This window comes from Carassius gibelio, chromosome B1 (assembly GCF_023724105.1).
Source record: "Carassius gibelio isolate Cgi1373 ecotype wild population from Czech Republic chromosome B1, carGib1.2-hapl.c, whole genome shotgun sequence".
Classification (NCBI taxonomy): Eukaryota; Metazoa; Chordata; class Actinopteri; order Cypriniformes; family Cyprinidae; genus Carassius; species Carassius gibelio.
The window spans coordinates 32,416,118-32,433,617 of NC_068396.1; the positions used below are offsets into that span (position 1 = coordinate 32,416,118).

Here is a 17,500-nt window from a genome sequence, read left to right on the forward strand (position 1 = left end):
ACACTCCTGTAGCCGAGTGTGTGGACAGTGTGTAGAGTGTGTGAGAGCACTCCTGTAGCTGATCGTGTGGACAGTGTGTAGTGTGTGTGAGAACACTCCTGTAGCCGAGTGTGTGGACAGTGTGTAGAGTGTGTGAGAGAGCACTCCTGTAGCTGATCGTGAGGACTGTGAGCAGTGTGTGTGAGAACACTCCTGTAGCCGAGTGTGTGGACAGTGTGTAGAGTGTGTGAGAGAGCACTCCAGTAGATGAGTGTGTGGACAATGTGTAGTATGTGTGAGAACACTCCTGTAGCTGATCGTGAGGACTGTGAGCAGTGTGTGTGAGAACACTCCTGTAGCCGAGTGTGTGGACAGTGTGTAGAGTGTGTGAGATAGCACTCCTGTAGATGAGTGTGTGGACAATGTGTAGTGTGTGTGAGAACACTCCTGTAGCTGATCGTGTGGACAGTGTGTAGTGTGTGTGAGAACACTCCTGTAGCCAAGTGTGTGGACAGTGTGTAGAGTCTGTGAGAGAGCACTCCTGTAGCTGATCGTGTGGACAGTGTGTAGTGTGTGTGAGAACACTCCTGTAGCCGAGTGTGTGGACAGTGTGTAGAGTGTGTGAGAGAGCACTCCTGTAGATGAGTGTGTGGACAATGTGTAGTGTGTGTGAGAACACTCCTGTAGCTGATCGTGTGGACAGTGTGTAGTGTGTGTGAGAACACTCCTGTAGCCGAGTGTGTGGACAGTGTGGCAAGGGGAAGTCGTGGCCTAATGGTTAGAGAGTCGGACTCCCAATCGAAGGGTTGTGAGTTCTAGTCTCGGGCCGGACGGAATTGTGGGTGGGGGGAGTGCATGTACAGTTCTCTCTCCACCTTCAATACCACGACTTAGGAGCCCTTGAGCAAGGCATCGAACCCCCAACTGCTCCCCGGGCGCCGCAGCATAAATGGCTGCCCACTGCTCCGGGTGTGTGCTCACAGTGTGTGTGTGTGTGTGTGTGTGTTCACTGCTCTGTGTGTGTGCATTTCGGATGGGTTAAAAGCAGAGCACAAATTCTGAGTATGGGTCACCATACTTGGCTGAATGTCACTTTCACTTTCACTTAGTGTGTGTGAGAGCACTCCTGTAGCTGATCGTGTGGACAGTGTGTAGTGTGTGTGAGAACACTCCTGTAGCCGAGTGTGTGGACAGTGTGTAGAGTGTGTGAGAGCACTCCTGTAGCTGATCGTGTGGACAGTGTGTACAGTGTGTAGAGTGTGTGAGAGAGCACTCCTGTAGCTGATCGTAAGGACTGTGAGCAGTGTGCGTGAGAACACTCCTGTAGCCGAGTGTGTGGACAGTGTGTAGAGTGTGTGAGAGAGCACTCCTGTAGATGAGTGTGTGGACAATGTGTAGTGTGTGTGAGAACACTCCTGTAGCTGAGTGTGTGGACAGTGTGTAGTGTGTGAGAGAGCACTCCTGTAGATGAGTGTGTGGACAGTGTGTCAGGACAGATGAGGACCCAGGAGCGGAATGAGGCTGAAAAATAGTATTTTATTAAAGAGGACGTCTTAACGTCAAAAAACAAAACAAAAACCCACTGGGGGAAAAATCAGTCTTGACTTCAAACTGCTCAGCGGGCAGGTCGTGCACTCAGCCTCCGAGAACGCCAGGAGAGAGGGAGCAACAAATCCAAAGCGGCAGGCAGGAGAATAGTTGGGCAGACAAGGGGTCAAGCGAGGTGCAGACAGGGCTGAGAACGGCGGGCAGTACCAGAGTCAAAAACAGTCCAGGTCGAAAACCAGAAGAGCGGTCCGAAATCCTCTGAGGGCAAAGCACAGGTTACACCAGCTGGGCAGACAAACCAACAAGCAAACTGACCAGAACAGGACAGAACCGAAGCCAAACGCCAAAAGGTCACAGAACACACTGACAAGGATGGGTGAAAATCAAGCAGAATAAATAGGGTGATTAATGAGATAGAGGGAACAGGTGCGTCAGACAAGCCGCAGCCTAGATTGCTGAGTGAGATCAGCTGGCGCTAGAGCGAAGGGAAGAAAAAACAGAAAAATATATTAAAAATCAGAGAGAAAAAAAGGAAACAAAACGAAAACAAGTGTAGAAAAATGAGTAGAAACGAAAAAAATATATATAAAAATAAAAAGGACAGATCATACCCGAGTCCTGACACAGTGTGTAGTGTATGTGAGAACACTCCTGTAGATGTGTGTGTGGACAGTGTGTAGTGTGTGTGAGAGCACTCCTGTAGCAGTGTGTGGACAGTGTGTAGTGTGTGAGATCACTCCTGTAGCCGAGTGTGTGGACAGTGTGTAGTGTGTGTGAGAACATTCCTGTAGCTGAGTGTGTGGACAGTGTGTAGTGTGTGTGAGAACACTCCTGTAGCTGATCGTGTGGACAGTGTGTAGTGTGTGTGAGAGCACTCCTGTAGCTGATCGTGTGGACAGTGTGTAGTGTGTGTGAGAGCACTCCTGTAGCTGATCGTGTGGACAGTGTGTAGTGTGTGAGAGAACACTGCTGTAGATGAGTGTGTGGACAGTGTGTAGTGTGTGAGAGAACACTGCTGTAGATGAGTGTGTGGACAGTGTGTAGTGTGTGTGAGAGCACTCCTGTAGCAGAGTGTGTGGACAGTGTGTAGTGTGTGTGTGAGCACTCCTGTAGCTGATCTTGTGGACAATGTGTAGTGTGTGAGAGAGCACTCCTGTAGCCGAGTGTGTGGACAGTGTGTAGTGTGTGTGAGAGCACTCCTGTAGCTGAGTGTGTGGACAGTGTGTAGTGTGTGTGTGAGCACTCCTGTAGCTGATCGTGTGGACAGTGTGTAGTGTGTGAGAGAGCACTCCTGTAGCCGAGTGTGTGGACAGTGTGTAGTGTGTGTGAGAGCACTCCTGTAGCTGAGTGTGTGGACAGTGTGTAGTGTGTGTGTGAGCACTCCTGTAGCTGATCGTGTGGACAGTGTGTAGTGTGTGAGAGAGCACTCCTGTAGCCGAGTGTGTGGACAGTGTGTAGTGTGTGTGAGAGCACTCCTGTAGCTGAGTGTGTGGACAGTGTGTAGTGTGTGTGAGAGCACACCTGTAGCTGAGTTTGTGGACAGTGTGTAGTGTGTGTGAGAGCACTCCTGTAGATGAGTGTGTGGACAGTGTGTAGTGTGTGTGAGAGCACTCCTGTAGCCGAGTGTGTGGACAGTGTGTAGTGTGTGTGAGATCACTCCTGTAGCAGAGTGTGTGGACAGTGTGTAGTGTGTGTGAGAGCACTCCTGTAGCAGAGTGTGTGGACAGTGTGTAGTGTGTGTGAGAACACTACTGTAGCAGAGTGTGTGGACAGTGTAGTGTGTGTGAGAGCACTCCTGTAGCTGATCCGTGTGGACAGTGTGTAGTGTGTGAGAGAACACTCCTGTAGCTGATCGTGAGGACAGTGTGTAGTGTGTGAGAGAACACTCCTGTAGCTGATCGTGAGGACAGTGTGTAGTGTGTGAGAGAACACTCCTGTAGCTGATCGTGTGGACAGTGTGTAGTGTGTGTGTGAGATCACTCCTGTAGCAGAGTGTGTGGACAGTGTGTAGTGTGTGTGAGAGCACTCCTGTAGCTGAGTTTGTGGACAGTGTGTAGTGTGTGTGAGAGCACTCCTGTAGCTGATCGTGTGGACAGTGTGTAGTGTGTGTGAGAACACTCCAGTAGCAGAGTGTGTGGACAGTGTGTAGTGTGTGAGAGAGCACTCCTGTAGCTGATCGTGTGGACAGTGTGTAGTGTGTGAGAGAACACTCCTGTAGCTGATCGTGAGGACAGTGTGTAGTGTGTGAGAGAACACTCCTGTAGCTGATCGTGAGGACAGTGTGTAGTGTGTGAGAGAACACTCCTGTAGCTGATCGTGTGGACAGTGTGTAGTGTGTGTGAGATCACTCCTGTAACAGAGTGTGTGGACAGTGTGTAGTGTGTGTGAGAGCACTCCTGTAGCTGAGTTTGTGGACAGTGTGTAGTGTGTGTGAGAGCACTCCTGTAGCTGATCGTGAGGACAGTGTGTAGTGTGTGAGAGAACACTCCTGTAGCTGATCGTGTGGACAGTGTGTAGTGTGTGTGAGAACACTCCTGTAGCAGAGTGTGTGGACAGTGTGTAGTGTGTGTGAGAGCACTCCTGTAGCTGATCGTGTGGACAGTGTGTAGTGTGTGTGAGATCACTCCTGTAGCAGAGTGTGTGGACAGTGTGTAGTGTGTGTGAGAGCACTCCTGTAGCTGAGTTTGTGGACAGTGTGTAGTGTGTGTGAGAGCACTCCTGTAGCTGATCGTGAGGACAGTGTGTAGTGTGTGAGAGAACACTCCTGTAGCTGATCGTGTGGACAGTGTGTAGTGTGTGTGAGAACACTCCTGTAGCAGAGTGTGTGGACAGTGTGTAGTGTGTGTGAGAGCACTCCTGTAGCTGAGTGTGTGGACAGTGTGTAGTGTGTGTGAGAGCACTCCTGTAGCTGAGTGTGTGGACAGTGTGTAGTGTGTGTGAGAGCACTCCTGTAGCTGATCGTGTGGACAGTGTGTAGTGTGTGTGAGAGCACTCCTGTAGCTGATCGTGTGGACAGTGTGTAGTGTGTGAGAGAACACTGCTGTAGTTGAGTGTGTGGACAGTGTGTAGTGTGTGAGAGAACACTGCTGTAGATGAGTGTGTGGACAGTGTGTAGTGTGTGTGAGAGCACTCCTGTAGCCGAGTGTGTGGCCAGTGTTAGTGAGAAGACTCCTGTAATGGTTTTTATACTGTAGAAACTGTATATTCTATGGCCCTACCCCTAACCCTAACCCTCAGGACAGGAAACAGGAAACTTTGTGCATTTTTACTTTCTCAAAAAAACTCATTCTGTATGATTTATAAGTGTTTTGAAAAATGGGGCATGGGTTATGTCCTCATAAGTCACCCTCTCCTTGTAATACCTGTGTCATACCCATGACATTATACAGAGCTGTGTCCTGATATGTCACAAAAACAAGAGCACACACACACACACACAAACACACACACAAACAGACTTACATACTTTTTTGCCAAGTCATTGTACATAGCAGAATATAAAAAACAAAATAAAAATACTTTAATGGTATTACTACTGCAGATGTGTTCACTCTCTAACTCTCTAACTAGGTTGTGAGTTTGAGTCTTGCACAGGCAGGAAGTGAATGTACACACTCTCTTAGAATTTGTCAGTTCTTTAAAAGTCATAGTTGGAGCATTAGAGCATTCTGGGGAAGTCGTGGTTTAGCGGTTAGAGAGTTATGGGGCGGTCACACTGCAATTTTCGTTCCATTGACTTCCATTCATACGCATGCCAATGCGTCAGACCGGAAACGCAAGCTTATGTGAAAAAGTTTGCATTTCGCTACGTTCCAAAGTTCAAGTTTGGTGAACTCTGACCTGCAAATTCGCATCCGGTGAAGATGTGGGACCAGTAGAAGATTGATACGTCACTGCGTGACCTCTCTGTACAGAAATTCAAAAATGAAGGAAGCGCTATATAACTTTAGCTGTAGCGCAGCGTACTATTTTATATACTACATATTTAAAAGATAATAAAAAAAATTTAAAGAAGAAGCTGCATGGTTTGCAGTGTCCGTTGAAACAGGAACAGATGGTACATTTGAATGAGAATGTTGTATAATTTTTTATTGCTTAGGGTGTATATATTTATAGAGAGAGAGATACAGAGAGTACAGTATAATAATACGCTTTCAACACCGTCGCAAAAGACACAGTACAAGCACATATTAATCCACATTGTGATAATTGATGAGAGACCGTTTTATCTTGCTCCCACCCATATTCGCAGCGGTGTCCAAAATAATTTTGCACGTTTAAAGTCTAGTGTGACCGCCCCTTTAGACTTTTAACACTAAGGTTGTGGGTTTGAGTTTTGTGTGTCAATACCATTGCTGAGGTGCCCTTGAGCAAGGCACTGAACCCCAAATTGCTCTGTGTGTGTGTGTGTGTGTGTGTGTGTGTGTGTGTGTGCGCGTGTGCGTGCGCGCGCGTGTGTTCATGCTGTGTGTGCACTTTGGATGGGTTAAATGTACAGCACGAATTCTGCATATGGGTCACTATATTTGTAAATATACTTGGCTGTATGTCACGTCATTTTAATTTGTAAATATGATGTGTTACCAAAAAAGGAAGCAGGTCCTCCACCAAGTAATATTGAATGTGTCATGTTCCCGGAGTGTCTGGAGCTCAGGAGTGTTCTGAGTCTCTGAAGCAGGCCCGACCCGTGGCACAGGAGACATATCTTGCAGTTGTCTAGGGCCCAAAATGACTGAAGGGGCCTGTAGAAGGGGGTTTTGGTCAGAAGTATGCAATTTCTGAAAGTTAACATAATTTTAGTACTGATCAACCATCAAACTGATTAAAATAGTGTTAGAATAAAATAAAATAGACATAAACGAAAATTCATAAGATTTGACATGTCATGTTCGACAGTAAATATCAATATACAGGTAAAAATCACAAGTTAAGGAATGTGTATTAACCCGTGAAGTTTATGTAGTATTTTGAAATAGACTTTTTAGAACATCTTAACTGACAACACTGACACCGTGGAACGGTTTTACTTGAGTTAGCAGTTTATTTAAACTGACTTAATTTTAAAATAAATGCAAGCTTTTGTAATATTTTAATTTCAGTTACATCACTGCTTGCTTTTAATTCACCAAAATGTGTCTACATGTCTTTTGAAAAAGACCACGACTAGGACTATAATCTTGCATTCATAAAATTAAATAATTCAGTTTAAGCAATTATCCTTGCCTGCAATTAAAGTGAAAAGTATGCGCTTTGCTAATAAGTCGAACTAGCTAGCTAGCTGGCTAACATCTACAAATAATTGACAAAATTTAGCCTTTATTTTGTTGCCTGTTAGACTATTTTAGGCATTTCATATTGCTCATATTTCTCGTTATTGTAATAAGTACTTGTCATTGTATAGTTGTGAGAGTAGCTCAGGTCTGGTCTCTTCAACAGGCTTTTAACAGATTCACTCTTAAAATACCTACATCTCCATTTATTTATTATCACAATTCACTCCTGTCCCTATGTTGAGAGAAATCATAAGATGTTACTGTAGTTATAAAACAAATATTAGTATTTGTATATATAATTATATAATTCATCTCGCAAAAAAAAATAAAAAATAAATAAAAATACAGTTTCAGTATTCCTCAAAATGAATAAAAATAATGCAACACTGAATATGATGCAAACCTGCAATAATAAATGTTAAACAACACAAATATCCTTTATGTATTTAAATCCCATTCTATAAACCACTGTCTTTGCTTCTGACCCTTGATGATCCGGTTCAATCATACTAATGAACAGAAACTACTCTAGAAAACATTTGTGTTGAAATGTCTTCTTCTGCATTGTAAATGTACTTTCCCTTCAGCCTAAGGTGTATTCATTTCACTTTTTTCCCACATTTCATTCTCACTTCCCCAGCGCTGAAGTGTGTTTATGGCTGCTGGGCCCCTGATCTCGCTTCCATACAGGGCAATGGGCAGAATGACACTATCCAAGATCTTTGTCCAGATTCTGATGGGGATGTTTATTCTGAATAATTTCATTCGTATAGCGTGCAGTGCCCTGCGGGCTTTTATAAGTAATGTTCTAATTGCCCATTTGAAAGTTCCAGTGGGAGTTAAATCCAGACCAAGATAAATATAGTGTAAAGTATGCTGAAGTGTGGTGTTGTTTAAAGTAAATAAATGTTTATGTTCTAGATTTCTGTTTTTTTTTCTGAAATATCATAATCTTAGTTTTTGGGATGTTGACGTCTAAGGCCCAATCCTGGCAGTATTTAGTTAAAATGTCGAGGTTGTTCTGAAGACCTTCTGGTGTTTTAGACAGAATTAGTAAGTCGTCTGCATACAGTAAATATTTGACCTCTGTGTGGTGTGATTGTAATCCTGGACTGTTGGACTGGTCCAGAAGATCTGCCAGTTCATTGATATATATCACTGTAAACCCTTATGTTGTCTTGACTTAAAAAAATCAAGTAATGTTGACTAAACTAAATTTTGAACTAATTTTTGACTAATTTTTGCATTTTGGCCCTGTCACTTAAAAATATGCGTTAATTTAACTAATTTACCTTCGAAATGCATAAACTTAAGATTTCAAGTGTTGTGAGCTCAAAATCATGAGTAATCCTTTGGAAAAACTCACCTTTTAAGCCTCTGGAGCAACTAGCTTCAAATAACTTTTTTTTTATTATTGAAAGTTTGTGTCCAAAGCACAAGGACATACCAAGTCTTGTATATTAACTTCTTTACTCAATGCATTTTACACTGAACTCAACACATGGTACATACACAGCAAAAAATCCAGCATGAAATGAACTCAGCTGGGAGTACATGTGAGACCACACTCAAGAGTGTGAAAGTGTTAGAATAGGAGTGTTAAATTAACACTGAAGCAGAGTTAAAGTTAATGAGATAATTAAGTGATTAATTGAGGGATGATTGACCATTATTGACGTCATTAACCTGATGTTAACATGAAGAATCAACAAAGATGAAAATCACTTTTTTAATGGTGTCACCATTATAGTGGTCAGTGTTTGCTTTAGTTTGGGCTCTTGTCCCCTAAAATGATAAAGCCAGGTTTTAATTGGCTGTTATAACTGAGTTATAAAACTGATGGACACGCAAAGACTATTGTTATTCTTGAATTACTGATTTAAAGTTAAATTGTTGATTATTGGAGCCCTGTGACTCTTCAACAAAGTATTTCCAGTATTTTAAATACAATCTGAGGAATTTCTTAAAAATTGTTCAAAAAATCGTTAGACGTGCAAACATCAAGAATCAACCTGTGAAACTCAACAATGGTGAAAATCAAAAAAGCATGTTGCAGTGCATTCTGGGTGCCACCTTTCAAAATTCATCCATGGCTCCCATGAGCTGATAAAACCTGAGCTCTCTTAAACTTTGTCTTTCTTTGCCACAAAAACAGTGTTTTAAAATACACTGTTACAGCAGCAAAAGATAAGGTAAAACAAGAAAGTAACTGGACCAAGATCACAACTAAACCAAACACTGATCACCACAATGGTGACCTAAAATAAATCAAGTATCAACATTGAAACCTCTGTTAATTCTCAATAAAAGCTTCTCTAAATGTCTGACAGAAATAAAGTAAGGAGGAGGATCTGTGAACGTCTATATCAGACGTACAGAAGACATAAAATTTTTTAAAAAAAAAGACGTCATAAAAACATTCTGTCTCCTCAGTGGACGTCTTTTCAACGTCTGCAAAGACATAAAAAGACGTCCACTGTACATAACTTTGCCCAGTGGATTAGGTTGATGTTAAAATACGCAATATAGTAATTTTCACATTATAGTTCCTTTAAAAACAAACAAAAATGTTAAATACATGTGACTTCATGCTAGAAGACTACTAACATATGAAGGTATAATTAACACTGGATTTATTTAACATGCATTATGTACCATGTGTTGAGTTCAGTGTAAAATGCATTGAGTAAAGAAGTTAATGTACAAGACTTGGTATGTGCTTGTGCTTTGGACACAATCTTTCAATAATAAAAAAGTTATTTGACCTGTGTTATGGTCTTTTATTTATTTAGACTAATTTGAATAATATAAAGTCATAACCTAGTGGTTAGAGAGTTTGACTTCTAACCCTAGGGTTGTGGGTTTGAATCTTGGGTCGGCAATAACACGACTGAGGTGTCCTTGAGCAAGACACTGAACCCCCAACTGCTCCCTGGGTGCTGCAGCATAAATGATGAACACTGCTCTCTCTCTTTGTGTGTGTGTGTGTGTGCGCGCAATTTGGGTGGGTTAAATGTAGAGCATGAATACTGAGTATAAGTCACCATACTTGGCTGAATTTCACTTATTTCACTTTAAAATTGTGTATGCTTATAGATAATAGGCCTTGTGTAAAGTAAACAAAAAAAAAATTCTGATATTCTTTTAGGTTAACATGATTATTTATGTTGTGACAACTTGTGATATTAAACTATTGTAAGTTGGGTGGACTTTAGTCCCCGTTTGTTAAGTTTACTCAAAACAGCGCTTGCAATAAGTTGCCTTATTTTTTTTAGTTGACGCAAATTTTTTTTTTTTTTTTTTACATTGTATTAGCCTACATTATGTATTTTAACACAGGAGGCAGTGTAATCCTAACAACCTGCACACTTTGCCTATGTCTGCTAATACACTATTTTCTTTTTCTATTGGTCTCTGGAATTGCCAGTCTGCTGTAAACAAAGCCAAATTCATTAATTCTATTATTAGTCATTCAAAGCTTAATCTCATGGCACTGACAGAGACCTGGATCAAACCAGAGGACACTGCTACACCTGCAGCGCTCTCCAATAATTTCTCATTTTCCCACTCTCCCCGTTTGACTGGAAGAGGTGGAGGTACTGGTCTGCTCATCTCTAATGATTGGAAATGTAATCCTTTACCATCTTTGTGTATCAACAGCTCCTTTGAATCTCATTCAGTTACTGTTACCTACCCTTTTAAAATACATTTTTTAGTTGTCTATCAACCTCCAGGACCACTGGGTAACTTTTTTGATATATTAGATGTGTTGCTTTCAACCTTTCCTGAGGATGGTACTCCCCTAGTTGTGCTTGGAGATTTCAACATCCACCTTGATAAACCTCACCCTCCCGGCTATCTGCAATGGTTTCATCTTCACTTCCTTCCCATAAACTGTTTGCATCTTTGGATGCTAACAGTGCTACTGATACTTTCTGCTCCATTCTTACATCTTGTTTAGACACTGTTTGCCCCTTGTCTTCCAGGCCAGCCCGTAACACCCCTTCTGCTCCTTGGTTATCTGATGTTCTACGCGAACACCATTCTAAGCTTAGAGCTGCTGAAAGGGTGTGCCGCAAATCCAAAAATACTACTGACCTTAATATGTATCAGTCACTCCTATCTTCCTTATCTGCTAAGTTGCTTCCTTATCTGAAAGGTCATACTACCATAACAAAATTAACGATTTGTCTAACTCTCACATGCTTTTTAAAACATTTTCCTCTTTACACTCTAGAGCCCCAGCCTAGAGCAAACTAGAGCCCCAGATACAGATCCCCTGTAAAGACCTTGTCTCAGAGGAGCACCAGGACAAGACCACAGGAAACAGATGATTCTTCTGCACAATCTGACTTTGCTGCAGCCTGGAATTGAACTACTGGTTTCGTCTGGTTATTCAATACAGTGGCTAAATTAACGAAAAATAAAGCCTCAACAAGTGTTGACATTTCCCAACACTACAGCAGTAATGACTTTATGAACTACTTCTAAAATCAATACTATCAGAGATAAAATTCAGCCGTCAGCTACAGTATCACATCAGACAGTGCACTATAGACCCCCTGATGAACAGTTCCACTCATTCTCTACTATAGGAGAGGAAGAATTGTGTTAATTCCATCATGAAGTGTTTATTGATGTAACGCCACGCCAGCAGAGGGAGCCCTTGCCTGAGTATTGACTGGTGCCGTTCCCTCTGCTTCTACTATCACTTCCTGTTTGGCAGACATTTAAGCATGGCCAGGCCGAAACATGATTTGCAAAGTATTGCCAGTTCTACTGCCTTACCAAGCATTTTTCCATTGTCTGATTTGATTACACTGTGTTTGACTTTTTGCCTGTTTCTCTGGATTTTTGCCTTTGGATTGCCCCTTTTGCTTGTTTGCTGGTTGGATTGTTTTCTATGATTTTGACCCCTTTGCCTGTGACCTCGACTCTGATTTCTGCTTCACGATTTGGATGGTTGAACTGTTTTTTTTTAAAATAAACTTCTGCAAATGGATTCTAACAGAGCTTCGGCTTCACCGTCATTACAGAATACTTCGCCTCCTATGAATCCAGCGGAAGTTTCCCAGCTTCAAGCTGCTTTTGCTTATCAAGGTGAAATGCTCAAGAATTACCAGGATCAACTCAACAAACTTCAGGCTGCAAATGAACACCTAACCCATTATATACGATCACTTCCCTCTCCAACACCACAGACGGTAAGACTGGCTATGCCAGAGAAGTTTGACGGTTCAGCTGAACAATGCCGGGGTTTTATTCGTCAAGTGGAGATTTTTTTTGCTAACCAGGAAGAACAGTTTCACTCAGGTGAAAAGAAATGTGCTTTTCTAATGTCACTGCTCTCTGGTAAAGCAATCGATTGGGCTGCAGCAGTCTGGGAGACGGATCATTTGTTTCGTTCCTCCTATACCTATTTTATTCAACAATTACGAGATGTGTTTGAATATCCCGCTGGGGGCAAAGATATTTCCACACAATTGCTTCATCTATCTCAAGACAATCGCACCGCTGCAGATTATGCTATTGAGTTTAGAACCCTCGCTGCACAAAGTGGCTGGAATGATGTCTCATTAAAGGCTGTGTTTCGACAAAGTCTGAACCTCGACCTACAAACTGAACTGGCCTGCAAAGGGGAGAACTGTTCTTTGAATGAATATATCACTCTTGCTATCAAGATCGATAATCTTATGAGGAATGCTCCCAAGAGGAAGATATCACACTCCAGTGCTACAGTCACACCCCAGCTTTCTCATGTTCTCCAACCCATGTCAATGCTTAGCCAGGAGCCCATGCAACTGGGTTTTTCAAGACTCACGGAAGAGGAGAGAAATCGACGACGTCAACTCAATCTGTGCTACTACTGTGGTGAAACAGGCCACCACAGCATAACATGTCCACACAAAGCCCGGAAAAACACCAAGATAACTACCCAGGTGAGTGTTGAACAATTTTCTCTCCTTCCTACCAAATCATTGACTTTTCCAGTTCGACTATCTACTGAAAGTACTTCCATTGATTTAACAGCGCTAATCGATTCTGGAGCTGCCCTAAATCTCATTCACAAGGACATCATTAGCAAGTTCAACCTTCCCACGCAACCCTGTGTGCCATCCATCAAGATTAGTGCTGTTAACAACACCCTCATAGGAGATGGCATCAACCACCAAACACAACCACTACAACTCCATGTTGGACTTTTCCATCAAGAGGCCATCTCATTCTATGTCATTGACTCCCCAAGATATGATATTATCCTTGGATACCCCTGGTTAGCTGTTCATGACCCAGTTTTTTCCTGGCATCATGGTGAGTTAACCCATTGGTCTGAATTCTGCCAAAACCAGTGTATGCACTCCACCATAATCAAGCCCTGTTTAATGACCACTATTGAAAGCCCAAACACCACTCAAAATACTAAAATTCCATCCTGTTACAAAGAATTCTCTGAAGTTTTCAGTAAAATCAAAGCCACACAGTTACCACCTCACCGACCATGGGACTGTGCTATTGATTTGTTGCCCAATGCCATGCCTCCTAAGAGCAAGGTTTACCCTTTGTCACGTAACGAGACTCAAGCCATGGAAGAATACATTGAAGAAGCCATGAACTCTGGATTTATCCGTCCCTCCACCTCTCCAGCGGCTGCAGGGTTTTTCTTTGTAGAAAAGAAAGATGGAGGCTTACGGCCATGCATAGACTACAGAGGGCTAAATAATGTAACTATCAAGTTCCGTTACCCCCTTCCACTGGTTCCATCTGCACTGGAACAACTACGTGAAGCAAGGGTTTACACGAAGCTGGACCTCAGAAGTGCGTACAACTTGATCCGCATTCGTGAAGGTGATGAATGGAAAACTGCCTTCCTCACCACTAGGGGGCACTATGAGTATTTGGTCATGCCGTATGGACTTGCTAATGCCCCAGCAGTCTTCCAATCTTTTATCAATGAAATATTCAGAGATCTCTTGAACCAATATGTGATAGCATACAAAGATGACATACTGATTTACTCCAAGACAGAATCTGAACACATCCAAGATGTCAAGACAGTACTCTCCCGCCTGCTGGATAATCAACTATACATCAAGGCAGAGAAATGTGAGTTTCATGTCAAGCAAACGTCCTTTCTTGGGTACAACATCAGTTACCAGGGTGTGGAGATGGATAACTCCAAGGTCAGAGCAGTCACCGACTGGCCACAACCCACTACAGTCAAGGAACTACAACGTTTCCTTGGTTTTGCAAACTTTTACCGGCGGTTCATTCGTAATTACAGTCTGATTGCATCCCCCCTAACATCACTGTTAAAAGGCAAACCATCCAAACTTAAATGGACTCAGGAAGCTATCCAGGCATTCACCAAACTCAAGTATAGTTTCACAACGGCCCCAATCCTCAAGCACCCTGATCCTAATCTACCTTTTGTGTTAGAAGTGGATGCATCTGATTGTGGAATTGGAGCCGTCCTTTCTCAACGTCATGGTCAGCCTGGCAAGCTCTACCCCTGTGCATTCTTCTCAAGGAAATTGACTTCTGCTGAGTGCAACTATGATGTAGGCAATAAAGAACTGTTGTCCATGAAAGCAGCTATTGAAGAATGGAGACACTGGCTTGAGGGAGCAGTCCACCCATTCCAAGTAATCACCGACCACAAAAACCTGGAATATATCAAGAGTGCCAAACGCCTGAATCCACGTCAAGCCCGTTGGTCTTTATTCTTCACCCGTTTCCAGTTTACAGTCACCTACAGACCTGGCAGCAAAAACAGTAAGGCTGATGCTCTATCTAGATGTCACGATCCTCCCGTAGACAATGTCACACCTGAATCTATCCTCCCACCATCTGTTATCATTGCTCCAGTAACCTGGGACATTATGGAAGAGATCCAGCGGGCCCATCAACAAGAGCCACCACCCACAAATTGTCCCCTGAATAAGTGCTTTGTGCCTCAAGGTTTGCGTCTCCGAGTTATGCAATGGGTTCACACCACTTTGAGCTCAGGACATCCTGGAATTTCACGCACTCTCTATCTGCTACAGGACTCTTTCTGGTGGCCTTCAATGACCAAGGATGTGGTAACCTATGTCAAGTCCTGTCAAATCTGCGCTCAATCCAAGACACCCAAAGAACTACCCTCTGGCCTCCTTCAACCGTTACCCATTCCACAGCGTCCTTGGTCCCACTTGTCCATAGACTTTGTAACAGACCTGCCTCTCTCCACTGGTTTCACCACCATACTAGTAATCATTGATCGCTTCTCTAAAGCCTGCCGTCTGATCCCTCTCAAAAGTCTTCCCACTGCCATGGAAATGGCTCAAGCCCTATTTCACCATGTCTTCAGAGTTTATGGCTTACCTGAGGATATTGTGTCGGATAGAGGACCTCAGTTTACCTCTCAGGTTTGGAAAGCTTTTTGTAAACAACTTGACATCAACATAAGCCTTACATCAGGATACCATCCACAATCAAACGGCCAAGTGGAGAGGTTGAACCAGGAAATTGGCAGGTATCTCAGAACATATTGCAGCCGTGAACAGAACCGATGGGCAGAATTTCTTCCATGGGCTGAGTATGCCCAAAACTCCCTGACCCACTCCTCCACTGGCTTGACCCCTTTCCAATGCGTCTTGGGATACCAACCCCCCTTGTTTCCGTGGTCTGGTGAACCCTCAACAGTACCTGCAGTTGATGACTGGATCAGACGTAGTGAGAGGGTGTGGGACAGTGCTCATGTTCGTCTACAGAGAGCCGTCAGAACCCAAGAATTCCAGGCTAACAGACGACGTCGCCCACACCCTCCCTACCAACCAGGACAACGGGTCTGGCTTTCTACGAGAGACCTCAAACTGCGGCTACCTAGCAGAAAACTCAGCCCAAGGTATATTGGACCTTTCAAAATAATAAAACAGATTAATGAGGTCACATACCAGCTTGAACTTCCCGTTAACTACCGTATCTCCCCATCCTTCCATGTCTCGCTCCTCAAACCGGTCCATCCGGATGTTGACCCCAATGCTGAGAACCAAGAGCCACCGCCACCACTGGACATAAATGGATCACCTGCATACAAGGTGAAGGAATTGCTGGACTCAAGACGCAGAGGGGGTCAGCTCCAATACCTGGTGGACTGGGAGGGCTATGGACCTGAAGAGAGATCATGGGTAGCCACCTCCGACATCCTGGATCCATCACTCATCAAGGATTTCCATCAAGCCAGACCCGATCGTCCAGCACCCCGACTACGGGGACGTCCCCGTCGAGCGCCAGGAGGCGCTCCTAGGGGGGGGGATCCTGTAACGCCACGCCAGCAGAGGAAGCCCTCGCCTGAGTATTGACTGGTGCCGCTCCCTCTGCTTCTACTATCACTTCCTGTTTGGCAGCCATTTAAGCATGGCCAGGCCGAAACATGATTTGCGAAGTATTGCCAGTTCTACTGCCTTACCAAGCATTTTTCCATTGTCTGATTTGATTACACTGTGTTTGACTTTTTGCCTGTTTCTCTGGATTTTTGCCTTTGGATTGCCCCTTTTGCTTGTTTGCTGGTTGGATTGTTTTCTATGATTTTGACCCCTTTGCCTGTGACCTCGACTCTGATTTCTGCTTCACGATTTGGATGGTTGAACTGTTTTTTTTAAAAAATAAACTTCTGCAAATGGATTCTAACACAGCTTTGGCTTCACCGTCATTACAATTGACTTGTATAATCTGACATTCATTTCCATTAAGGTGACTAAGCAATTTTTCTGTTGAGTTCTAATGTTATAATATGTTTATATATATATATATATATATATATATATATAAAGTAAAAAAAAAATACAGGACATTACTTATTTATTATTATGATTCCTTCATTGTGCTTATCAGAGCTTTAGGAGCATGGCGATCACAGAGTGATGTCTCATTTTCTTTCTTTTTTTTGTGGTGAACGGTTCCTTAAATATCATTTCTGCAGCAATGTAGAAAAATACAAATATTTGTGTTTTTTTTTTTCCACAATTGTATGATACAAATACTTATTGTAACCTCATATTTGGTATTTTGGCTTCTTCATGTTATAATGCTTCTGTATTTCTTCTGTTTTATATCAGCTTACACAAAATCATGTGCTAAATACTTACTGTACATGATGTGCATGTTTTCATTATTAAAAAAATAAGACAAAAGCACAGCTCTGTTTCTGGGGTAAACATTATCACTTTTCATTAAAAACATTTTCACCACAGTGCTTTTGTTCCCTTTTCTGATGCAGTGTGTGTGTGTGTGTGTGTGTGTGTGTGTGTGTGTGTGTGTGTGTGTGTATGTTGATGTTTGTGTTGCACAATATGCAAGTTCGTGATATCTGTGTGTCTGTGTGTGTTAAATCCACCCTTCCTGTGATGTACACTGGTGTTTAGGTCAGATGTGTGCTTCTCAGTGATTATTGCAAGCATCATGATGCATGGACACACTGCTGCTGTTAGATCTGTGAGAAACACACACACACAAACGCACACACACTCACACGCCCTGCGAGGGTGAGAAACATCGTGTTAAGGAGGAAATGAGTTTGTCATGAAGAAATGAACAGGAAGATGTGTGTCACACAGACGAGCAGCAGCAGGATGGAGACGCTCGGCTTGATTCTCTTCATGTGGGGTAAGAAATGCCCTGAAACATTCAACATTCATTGCATTTTTTGCGTTAGTATGTAA

The 17,500-nt window shown here is 43.0% G+C and overlaps 1 protein-coding gene across 1 annotated transcript in view; it reads left to right on the plus strand.

Moving 5' to 3' along the window:
* The first annotated feature begins 17,242 nt into the window (after positions 1-17,242).
* Positions 17,243-17,500, plus strand: part of LOC127949404 (integrin alpha-L-like) — a 56,710-nt gene continuing 56,452 nt past the window's right edge. The window contains exon 1 of the mRNA XM_052546613.1: positions 17,243-17,444. Coding sequence (XP_052402573.1) covers positions 17,369-17,444 — 76 coding nt within the window. The 5' untranslated portion in view covers positions 17,243-17,368. The remainder of the gene's footprint in view (positions 17,445-17,500) is intronic.